At 30.9% G+C, this 12706-nt stretch overlaps 1 protein-coding gene and 1 long non-coding RNA gene across 2 annotated transcripts; both read right to left on the reverse strand.

The window, feature by feature from the left end:
- Positions 1–1245: 1245 nt before the first annotated feature.
- LOC111718250 (uncharacterized) lies at positions 1246–3897 on the reverse strand. The gene is made up of 3 exons (XR_002769019.1): positions 3795–3897; positions 2861–2931; positions 1246–1365 (listed from the first exon to the last, which is right to left on the reverse strand). It is a non-coding gene; the product is annotated as an uncharacterized LOC111718250 (long non-coding RNA).
- Positions 3898–7750: 3853 nt separating this feature from the next.
- Positions 7751–12667, reverse strand: LOC111718251 (uncharacterized). Its single transcript, XM_023493794.1, has 3 exons — positions 12473–12667; positions 8203–9157; positions 7751–7972 (listed from the first exon to the last, which is right to left on the reverse strand). Exons 1-3 carry the CDS (start codon positions 12488–12490, stop codon positions 7842–7844), a joined length of 1104 nt encoding a protein of 367 aa, XP_023349562.1. The 5' UTR covers positions 12491–12667; the 3' UTR covers positions 7751–7841.
- Between the last annotated feature and the right edge of the window lie 39 nt (positions 12668–12706).

Here is a 12706-nt window from a genome sequence, read left to right on the forward strand (position 1 = left end):
TAATATTCAAAATAGGTTATTGTATTCGCGGTAATTGTACATCAGACAAATAAATGGAGTACCCGTCTGCAAAGCATGTATAATCATATGGTAGGGCGAACCGCGTCAGTTATATCTCCCTTCTATTCCTTGCTCCCTGACTTGGCCTTAACAAAACACAGCACCTTACATTAATAGTTTCACTAGAACACATACATTTCACTAGAAGAAAATCATTTATTTGGCGTACTGTCCCAGTTTGACGTACATAGTATATAAGTGTACTGTACAGCTTGCTTTAGATGGTTAGAATTAGGCCTGGTACTTGAAATGAACCGGAGTTTAAAGAGGATAATTCATCCAGTATTTCCATAGTTCCTGAAGAATCACAACCTGTTCATGACTGGGTCGAATTTAAAGTGTCGCAACGCCTTGTTCTTTGATCTTGATCTGATTTACTTACACTACTTTAGCCCTAGACATGTACATTTTGAATCTGTAAATCACTTGTTTTAGCAAAATAGTTTTAATGAATTGAAATTTTAAAGCTGCATTTCAAAGAAGTAACTTTAAAGCTGCATTTTGAAAAAGTAATTTTGAAGCTGCATTTTAAAGAAGTAATTTTGAAGCTGCATTTTAAACAAGTAATTTTGAAGCTGCATTTTAAACAAGTAATTTTGAAGCTGCATTTTAAACAAGTAATTTTGAAGCTGCATTTTAAAGAAGTTATTTTAAAGCTGCATTTTAAAGAAGTAATTTAAAAGCTGCATTTTAAAGAAGTAATTTTGAAGCTGCATTTTACAGTTGCGTATACTCTGCGTATATATTGAAACCAGTTCTCTCTGGGCGGAATTTGTAAACAAGAATAGATGCATAAGTGTTCGTTTAGTGTCCGAGGAGATTAAAAGCATTAAATTTTGATAATTTTGATAATTCACATAATAGTTTTCTATGACCAGAATATTTCATTGATTTTTTATGTGAAAGATGGATCCCATGTCAGGCTTTGACATCCGTCTTGTGTTTACATTACCTCCCAGAGACAATACACTGCAGTACAAAAGATGCGTACACCTCTGAAATAACTTTCCTTGCATTATAACCTTGATTAAACCACACTCAACTAGGCTTTGTGTACTGCAGTGTTTTGCAGTACTTTGACCGCAGAAACAGTCAATATTAGTGGAGGGTGAAACAAAGATTTCTAGTTTGCCGTTGTGACATGTCACTCTATTAACAAAGGAACACTTTAAATTACGTGTACAGTCCCTTTAAGAACTTACCGAATAATATCCTCCATCAGGCCAGGTTATATTCCCTCCCTCATCTACACCATCCTCTAGGACTGGGGTAGGAGCCACCAATAGGCTTACACCATCCACCACACTATATACAGGGTGAGTAAAAAAAGTGTGATTAACGGCGTCTGGTGCAAAATTGTTCTTTTTTGTGCAACTCTACTGTATGTTATTTTTTCAATATTTTTTTGATTTTTTTTGGTACTCCAATGGCCCAAAAAAATCCGAAAAACTTTTTTCTCTCTCAAAATCTAAAGTTCAGAAAAGCAAAAATGTGTATATATACTATTTCTATCAACTTCTAAAATTTTGTAAATATTGAATAACATGAATCACAGAAAATTTGCAAAATTGCTATAAGAAAATTCGCAATTTTTAGTTCTGGTCTAATTTTTAAAGAAAAGTTGTTTTTCAATGGCTCCTTAGTTTTCAACTGAAAAGCGTATATTTATAACTTCAGAATATACTAAGAAGAAAGGAACTAGAGGATTTAAACAACTTTTCCTTAAAAACTTGAAATTGCAAATTTTCTTATTACATTTTTGCAAATTCTCTGTGATTCTGTTCTACAATATTTACAAAATTCTAGATTTTGATAGAAATAATATATATACACATTTTTGCTTTTCTGAGCTATTGATTTTGAGAGAAAAAAGTTAAGCGGATTTTGTTTTTTGACCATTGAAGTACCAAAAAAAAATAAAAATTTTCAACAAATATTGAAAAATACCATACAGGAGAGTTGCACAAAAAAGGTACAATTTTGCATCAGACGCCGCTAATCACAATTTTTTTAGATAAATAGATAGATAGATAGATAGATAGATAGATAGATAGATAGATAGATAGATAGATAGATAGATAGATAGATAGATAGATAGATAGATAGATAGATAGATAGATAGATAAATAGATAGATAGATAAATAGATAGATAGATAGAATAAAAAATCGGGACGTTTTTAGAACGCCCTCTTGCCGAAGAAATAAATTCTGCTACAAATCAAAACAAATCTGAGACATTTTGCAATTTTTCAATCATCGCATAAAGCTTGTTGTTTGTGCAATATTAGAGATTTAGTTTTCAAATTATTATATACTAGCTTTTAACGGAAATTCGGCCATTTTAAATCATTTTCAAATTTTATGTGTGGTCCCCCATGAAAATTGGGCCCTATCGGTTCAGCTGTTTTGACGTTGATTGAATACAAACAGACAGACAGACAAGCAAAGTATAAATATAGATGACAGTAACATAAAATATTTGTTTTTGGAATTATAATTTTTTTAAATTTGTGCTTTAAATGGATTACAAGTGGGTTCAGGCCTAAAAGATAGATTGATATATTGTATTTACTCCCAAATTTATCTTTTAACTTTTTAAAAGTAAATTCTTACATTTGATTCCCAAGATTTTTACTTTAAATACCGTGCTATTCAGAATAAACTGGAATAATTCATTTATTGCTAAATCAAGGTTGCCAATTAGAATGCCGCAAACAATTTTTAAGGTCAAAGACGACTTCAAGTTTCAATTAATCAATGAATTATTTTTCTTTTTTTAGAATAGCACTGTATAGTTACCTGGAACCTGGGGGTGTAGCGCTGGAAGAATGAACTCCAAGATATAGGATTGTTAAGAATAATTTCCGCATCTTAATAATATTGATCACAACTGATATTGTTTTTTATTTAAACCTAATCAAACCATTAATATAAAGTTTTTTAACAAAAAGTTTAAATCTTGTTGTTGTTTCAAGTGACCCTTCATGTAAGGACGACCTTATACGGTTCACAACAATACCAATCTTAACCTTTTTCAATAATGTTGACAATATCATCAATTTTCTAGATAGAAACGTATATTTAACTCTGACCATTACCCCCATTGTTCCTGTAGCATTTTTCCCCAAGTCGATTTTAGCGAGAAACCAAAATTGAAAATAATCATTTTCTATGAGACGAATGTAGATATCTCATTCATTCTTGATCAGATTTAGCTTTTTTCGGTTACTGTTGTGAATCGGACTTGCCGTTCTATATATGGGGTGCACTGGAAATTACGTTTAGTTTCTTAAGATAGCAAAGAGCTGACGATATATTTCTTTATTTTTCTTTACTAATTTCTTTTTGACTAAAAGTAAGATATGGGATATTTTTTCCAAAATTTATATTGATGCCACAAGTTAAACGTTATACAGTTATAACCAAAAAACTGGAGAATAGGAAGACATCATTAAAGCAAAAAATAATTATATTGATTTGGTTACAAAACAAAATGTAACTTATTGAATAAATTATTATTTTTACACCGCACAATTTTAATGTCTCATGTTCATTGCACTTTATTTAAAGTCATAAATTGAGTCTAAAATTCGTCTTCCAGAGTTTACTTGTTATCATTTAAAAATTACACTTTTCTTTTGATTTTTTGACAACTGGGAAAAGCCTCCTATCGTTTAACTGCTCAGTTTGCACAATGAATAAAGATTTTTATGTTTTCTTGAGATCACTGTACCTCGTAAACACTAAATATGCTCTGAAACTAGAGCAGATATAAACACATGTGAACTATATTCAAATCCAGCCCTAACTAATATACATCTTGACTATATATTCATCGATATATTAATTATAGACTGAATACATTACATTTAGAATAAATATAAGTTTCGGCTTCGTTCCCCTCTTTAGATTTAACTGTTGCTCTGAAAGTATCCCATTTTAATCATCCTTTAATTTTGGCGTATTTTTCTATTTATATTGGCGCATTTTCAAAAATAATGATTGTCGACATTTTTTCCGGCAAAATTGTTCAAGAGGCTGTTTTGCTGATTTTTTTCTTCAAAATTTAATTGTGTAAAAATTCAACAAAAAAATTAGCATTGTTAATAAAACAAACAAGATTTATTTGTTAAAAATTTGAGGGTGTCCCAATAAACATGGGAATTCAGTGACGAATTCAATATTGTCTTTTCAAACAATTCTTTGATTTAGTATAGTGATATCTAATGAGAAAGCTGTAATCCGTAAGAGTTTCGTCTGCTATTTTTACAATTTGTTTGTATATGTTTTGACTGCATACGGTTGTACTTAGTAAAACAAGAAAATTGCAGTATACAAACAGAGTAAACTTGTCCGCCTTCACTGTTCATCTTGCGGAGACATTATAGATACATCTTTGCAATCTTTTACCCTTTTCATAAAATAATTTCTAGTCGACATAATAATATTATGGCTTTTGAAATTAGGTATTACAATGCTAATACATAACAAAGACGAGATCAAATTCGTCACTGAATTCCCATGTTTTTTGGGACACCCTGTATGTAAATTATTTGAAAGAAAAAATTAACGTCAAAGTTGAAGCATGTAAATTATTTGAAAGAAAAAATTATCGTCAAAGTTGAGGTACTGGGTGTCCCACGAAACATGACAGTTGGTGAAAAGTTTAAAATGTCTTCTTCCATGATTTGTTAAGTTGTTTGATACAAAACAGAATAATAAAAATAATCTATGGGAGTCATCTTAAAGTAAAATTGGTTTCAAAACAAAATATATTTGAGTTAAAGATTTGTTATGCTAAATAAACTGTGATAAGTCTTTAATATTATAATACAGTATATGGAAGAAGACATTCAAAACTATGCATCAATTTAGTATCAAACAACTTATCAAATAATCAAAGAGAATAGAATATATTAGAGTGGAATTTAAACAATTCCTCGGTATGAATTTTGTCAGTCCCTTTCAGTCTGAAAGGGAGTTCTATTCTCTTTGCAAATGATGGAAGAAGACATTCAAAACTCTTCATCAACTGTCATGTTTCCTGGGCCGACTCCCTTTATGGAAATTATTTAAAAGAAAAAATTATCGTAATAGCCTTTAACATCGTAAGTTCATAAGTTTACTAAAAATGGCAAGAATTTTAATTGATATAAATGATTGAATTAAAAAATTATTTGTTTTAAAAATAAAAGTAAATATTTTCCGCGGCCCTTGTATGTTTTGTCTCTGTATACTGTTTACATTTACAATAATCAGACATTTTTAAACATTTGCCGTTTTGTCTAAAAATGATCATCAATTTATAAGAAAAAGTTAAAAATATCATAAATATATGAATTAAATAGATACTCTTTTAATGTTTAATGTCATTCATAAATGAATGAGATGATTCATTTTGTATACTGTCCCATCTTGACTTCCATGTTTGTGTACTGTACAGTGTACATTGTACAGTGTGCATTGTACAGTGTACATTGTACAGTATACAGTGTACATTGTACAGTGTACATTGTACAATGTGTCCTAGTTGCCAAAAAGTCGGAACGGTACTTCAACTGAACCGGAGTTTACAGTGCACTGAGCCGTCATTGGAAAATGATAATATGCAGTCTAGTCCCATAACATGATTGACACCGATGGCAGTCTAATATAAGACTAGAAATGTAATCATAAAACTATCTAGCTCATTTGGTAGGATTCTGAAGACAATCTTTTTCTATCACAACGATGGAAATTAAAATCCAAGGAAAGGTAAAAACAATCTATCAAATTATACTGCAATGACAAAATTCTTAACACACTCTAGTTCTGTAGCATCGATGGTCGGATTCAAGGAAATACAAGGCATTAGTTTTAATTATGCATGTTGGGGGGAAATTCCAGATTTTTGCAAGCAGTAAATATTAAATTTGTCACAAAAATCAATTATATCTAAGAACTGATTTAACCAAAGAGAATAGAATATAAATTAGAGTGGAATTTAGACAATCCCTCGATATGAATTTTGTCAAATCATGTAAATGTTCACAAATTATATGCAGTAAAGTACATTAATACATAATGTTCCCTAGACTATCCATTTCAATTTAGAATTTTTTAAATCTGGTGAATAAACTTTATAAAATGAATTAGGTGAATAAAAAACATCATTTTATTTATAGTTATAACGGAAAATCATCGTTTGTAAAGTGAAAGGCATAGAGTCTATGTGAAATGATCATTGGTCAATTATGAAACCAGCCTATTTCATAATTTTGTTTTCTTTTAATATTAATTTTAGATTTTCTATAAAATGATGTTCCAGGGCCCAAAAGGTTATATAGCATAAATTTGTGAAGTACACCCGCAGTATGGAAACGGTTCAACAAAATGGCTGTTTTACACTTTTTTTCTAGTAAATTCCCCTCTAATATATATTCTATTCTCTGTGGATTTAACTGATTAATATCATTATAATAATATGTAATAAACATTTAAATAACTTTGGGACTAATTACGTCTTTCATTTCCGATATTTCACACTCCTATCTAAAGAAAGTCTTATGAATGCGTTACTAAATTCGTACCGGCCTTATCCTCGTACTAATCTGGGATTAATTCTACCCAAAAAGTTAAAAAGTTTAAAATAAGTGAATAAGTCTCTAAACAACAAATTAATTTTAAAGTTATTGTAAATAAACGGTTCTTCCAGTGAAATTTTACTGAGAAATTATACACCGTAAAAACGTCTCAAATGAATCCTAAAATATTTCTCCATTATACTGCATTCTTGATTCAAATATGTTACCTAGCCGGTCTCTCCCTTTAAATTGTGATTTTTACTGTATCTGCCTGGCCTGTCCTATGGCTGAGGTTTGAGTTATAAAAAGGTTCTTTTAATGAGCTTTTCAGAATGTGATCTTCGCCTTCTTTGTATCTTTAAAATTGACGATGATATATCGAATATTTATCAAGGTAATATTTATGGATAGTGATATTGGCATGCTGGAAGATAGTAGCAGCCAGTGGCGGAAATAGGGGGGGTTATTTACCCCCCCCCCACCTAGAATCCTGGGGGATTACCCCCCCCCCTTGAATCTTGGAAGGAATTACCCCTGAAATATTTGGGCCCTTAATCGCAGTTATAACTTTGTTTTTGTTTTTAAAAAAAGGTTGATTTTAAAATTAAAAATCTTTAAAATTACACTTGGTTTTCTCTTTTTCCCACTTACTTTTAAGATGATTCTTTGCTCAATTTTATTTTTAGAAATAAAAATATAAAACAATATCACAAATAGATGAAATATAATAAAGAAAGATAACTAAAAAGCTCAAATATATTTAGTTTTAATTTTGAATTTTAAGTTATGGTAAACTATTGAAAGTATTCATCATGGTACACGGAAAAAAAATACTTATTAAATGTTTTGGTTGTAGTGTAATTAAGAATAATCAAATTGCTGCTAAAAGATGCATTACTTTGTTAATCAATCCAGAGGATTAACGAATCTGAAGATTTTCTGACCTAAGATTATTCTGGAATAAAATCATAACTTATAATTTTTTAGCCTAATATCAAAGATTCCCATAAAATCTAAATACTTAGGATTCCATTTTTTCACAATTCTACTTAAAATCAATTACAACCTTAAAAATAAATTTTTAAGATGGATAAGTGCTGAAATTCAAATTAGATAGGACAATATATAAATAAACATGGCAGTTTATTGAGATACACCCAAATATTGTTATTTCTTTTCCGCTTCTGGGATTGCCTTTCCGGATTCTTCATTTGAACCTATCCATCAGTTTCATTTCCATCAGTTTCATTCCCATCAGTTTCATTTCCATCAGTTTCACTTCCATCAGTTTCATTCCCATCAGTTTCATTTCCATCAGTTTCATTCCCATCAGTTTCATTTCCATCTCCTAAAATTAAAGAGCTGTTGCAAATGAGTTTTATTTATTGTTAAACTGTTTACTGTTTAGCATTAAACCGATTTGAATATCCGAATTAAAACCAATTAATAGAATCAAAGAATTCTAAAAATTAACCAAAATAGGACTAAATTTTATATTTTTATGACATTATAGTAATATTTATATTAAAATTCCGTATTTTCCCATTCAATGAATGCTATAATATAAGTTCAACTTGCCTGTACTATAAAGTGCACCTTTAGCGGCCCCTGCAGCGCCCGCAATGCCCCCGGCCATAATGACCCCAGTGGTCCAAATGGCCTCGGCCCCAACGACCCCAGCGACCCCAATTGTCCCAGCAGCAGCAATTGGAGCAGCCAAAGGAGCTAAAATTAGTGCCCCAGCTGACCCGCCAACAACCGCAGCTGCAACGACCTTCTTTATTTTCCTCATTTCCTTTTCCTGTTCTTTAATTTTTCGTTGCAATAGTGCATTGTCTGTTGCAACCTTCTTTACATTCTCTGTCGAGAGCCCAGGTAACTCTTCTAACATTTCATAAAGCTTAGTACAAGCAGAATCAAATGCAGCTTTCTCATCATCATCATCTTTTTCATAAATTGCATCCATGTAAAGATAGCGTAGCCCGCTGCAATCCCCAAACTGTTCCTCTGCTATCTTTATGAAGTCTGCTGCAAGTTGAGCATCTGTTTTCTTGTTAATTTTTTCTCTCCTTTCCTTATCTCTCAGACTCATCGGCATGCGAGTAAAAACAAGAACGGTCTGATTCCAAAACTGTTTGCCAAACATTCCTTCCAATATCCTGATCATTGTCAGCAGGGATCCATCTAGTCTTGGGTTCTGTCCATTAACTGCAAGGACAAACAGATTGACATAATCACATCTTTTTTTCAGCTTGACTACAAGTTTACCTATAATTTTAGCATCATGATTCTTAGTAGGATCATCAAACCCCATGGTATCTATGAGGGAGACTGGTTTCTTTTCGTCTCCATTCAAGAATACATCTTTAAACTTAGGTTTCTGGGTACAGGATTTGCCTTCTGAGGAAGTTTTGAAATAATCAGCATCATACTTCTTTCCTGAGAGTACATTGCAGAGAGTACTCTTCCCAGTTCCTGTCTTACCAATCACAAGAATCTTTTTCCGGCCATTACCGCTTATGCTTTTGGCATTCTAAAAGTAACAAAATTTTATTTGGGTGTAGAAAATCTTCCATCAGGGAGTTTACAAACTTGGAGAATAACATTGATATAACAGGAGCTGTAGACATAGCTGTATTAGACGGCTCAGTTTCATTTGCCATAATATTTTTGCCATAATTACACTTGACATAATACTTTTGTCAAAATTTTCTAATTTCTAAAAAGATGAAAATCTGTCTTTTTTTTTGCAAATGCGGGAAATTTTCCCATGAAAATTCCCAACTTAAGTTTTCTCATTGTTTTAAAAAAAAGAACAGTTAACACAAGTTCAGCTCCATATTTTCTCACAATGGAGGACCCTTTGGTGACCTTTGAGACCACAAGTAAGGGTAAACCAATGGTTCGAGACAGCAACAACTACACCTATGTAGCCAATGCCTCGTCTACAGAAGTGAAATATTGGAAATGTTCGGTTAAAATGTGCTCAGCTAGAATTCGAACCCGAATTTCTTCCTCAAACCTATGAGAGGATTGCTAACATTGTCCTACAGTATAATACTCTTCCCATAGAAGAGTACCTAAACCTTATAGCTCATGAACTGTCTCTGCATTAGATTTGTAATTTGTATCCAATTTAATTTTAATTATGGCAAGAGTAATTATAGCAAGTGTAATTCTTCTAATAGCTAATCAAATTGAGCGATAAATTTGCACTCTTGTATGAACTTTATTTTTGTATTTTTCTTGGCCTCTTATAATTACAGTCCCTCTATATGTTATTTTTTCTCTGAATTTCTATCATAAAAACACAGGAAATGAGTTTTTGCCATAAACTCCAAAATTATAATCCCTACATTTGTACAACCTGATGTCAAAGAGCTTTGATATTTCAAACTAAGAATTCTATGAACAATGGAAGCCTAAGTTTGAAATAAAACAAAGGTTTAAACCATCAGGTTTTAAAGAAATAGGGATTAGAAAATTTGAGTGTGCGGCAAAAACTTAGTTCCTTTCTCTGTATTACTCTCTGTAAAAGTCTGTTAGTATACCACATGCAATGCTAGACATCAGAAGTGATTTTACGATACTTGCCTATGTTTTTTCGACAAAAACATATTAGATATCATCGATGTATTCATTTATGTTATTTAATAATATTTCATGCTTAAAATTACTTTTAAACTTAGGTGTTAAAATAGAGATGTCATCGATATTGTAATGTAACGTAAAATGTACGTTTTTGTTTGTTACGTTAAATTAATATGAAACGTTTGGATATATTCTATATAACATGAACAATAAACGTTAACGTTATAGGAGTCCATACCTAACTTTAACGTTAAACATTAACATTAGAGGAACTTACCTCCAACGTTAGTGTTTTGTTTGCGTTTTTCTAATATCTACAACTTTGTAGACTGCAAGAAAACAAGATTCTTTAGATGACACAACAAACAAGTCTACTGAGATCAGTCGTTAAAGGATGTATATTTCCCAACAATATTTCCCGATTACTGCAGCAGATACACAACAGAATGAACCCGTCTCAAAAATAAATATTAATTAAATCTCTTTATTTCCTGAAAAATTACATATTTTTATTGTGTGTATAAATGGTAAAAAATAATGTTTATAATGGAAAAAAATGCTTACGATCTAATAATGTAAGTTGGGAACTAACAATGGTTTGAACAGTACTAAAAGACGTTTTAAACTTCTGAAATGAAATGACAATGATTATCAACGAAAGTCACTAATTCTTTATATGAAAATTATTCTTTGTTTAACTTTTGAAAATAGATTCACAACACGTGAGGTTTGTTTATGACTCCGTCGGAGAGAAGAGGGGGGTGGGTTGAAATTGTTTGGTTTGGTGTCTCCGAGAGGGAACTCAAGTTAAAGACGACTTTACAACAGAGACTCATTGTTAAGGGTTAACAAACTCGTTTGACCATTACATAAAGAAACGTTTCTTTTCCATGGGAAGCTTAGAAGTCTAACGTTTAAAAAAATTAACTGTGATTTGATTGAATATCGTAACGAAAGGATTTTTATTTCAAAGTTCAACTTATAAAAAGTCTAACGTTGTATTACTAAAAAATGCATTACTGTTTATGAAAACGTTTTGAAACGTTTTCCCTTATAGTATAATCAAGAGTTCAACGTTTCAGAAATGGGTTATTATTTCAATAATCAGGAAACGAAAGTTTTTTATACAAGAGTGTAAATTTTAACAATGAAAAGTATAACATTTAAAAAAAAGTAATTCTGTAAATCAAAAAGTTTCATAACTTTTCTCTGAATACTAAATTGATTAGTCTAACGTTAGATATATGTCTGATGGAAATATTGTTCATAAAACGTTAGACTATGAGGGCTGAGTTTTAATTTCAAAAGTGTAACAATAATTCTGCCAATCAAAACACTTAAAAAGTCTGTAATCTATCAATGTAAGAGATTTGACTGATGATTATGACAGCAACGACTAATGGTTATTCATTTCAAGTTTAAAGGAAATGAGTTTAAACCATGAGCTTTAAACCATCAGGTTGGAAAGATTATAGGGATTAGTATATTTGAAAAAAAACTTAGTTCCTTTCAAAAGTGTAAACGAGTTTTTTTTTGTAACATGCTATTAGTGAAAATTCAAATCTTAAAAATGTTTCTTGGACATTAAAAAGTTTTTGATTTGCCATTGTTAAATGAAACCCACTAAAACTCCGGAAAAAGAAGACGATATTTAAGAAAATTTACATATGTATTTTCTGTTATAAAGCAAATAATTTACTAATGGCAAAAAATCAACTTATTAAGTGGAACGGGTCTGTGAACACAACACAATTGCTGTGTTTCATGTTTATTTGACTAATTGAAATCATAACTTCAGTTCGCATGGTTCATTTTTTAGGTTGAAAAATTTAGAAATGTTGTTACTTACTAAAATGCAAAAATATTTTATCAATTGGAAAATGCGTGTTATGTTTTATTTCATCAATAGATTTTTATAAAACTTTAGAATAGAATAAAAAACTGATTATTTAATCGATTTGTTAAAAAAAGAAAACAAATTTATAAAGTTTTATTTTGCGTTGTTTGTGTTAAAAAATATTTAGTATTTGTCTTACTTTATTTGATATTTTTTAACCCAAAACATGAACCCTGAAACATTTTCATTGTGGTTTGTAAATTAAAGCTAATGACGCTATTTTAATCACTTTGTAAGTAACATAAAAAAAACCACTAAAAGAACTAAAAATGCGCCACAAATTATTATTTTCTAATCTCTACATCTTTGCAAAAGTGGTTTGCCTTGCCGAATTTTAATTCATTTTATGAAGTGTTCTACCTTAGATGAAGAGCTCATGATACAGAACTTTCATACCAATCATTTTATTTATCTGCAAGTAAAATATATAGATAATAAAATTCAGGACGCACGACAGACTATAGGTCTTCTCAAGCCAAAGGCTTCGGTAGGAGTGATCTCTTTCTCTCGGGCATCAGCTTCCTAGCTTCTCCACATGTGTTGTCCTCTATGCAAGGTGATCTCATCCTAAGATGATCTCATCAGTTCTTTATG

This window comes from Eurytemora carolleeae, unplaced genomic scaffold (assembly GCF_000591075.1).
Source record: "Eurytemora carolleeae unplaced genomic scaffold, Eaff_2.0 scaffold556, whole genome shotgun sequence".
NCBI lineage: Eukaryota > Metazoa > Arthropoda > Copepoda > Calanoida > Temoridae > Eurytemora > Eurytemora carolleeae.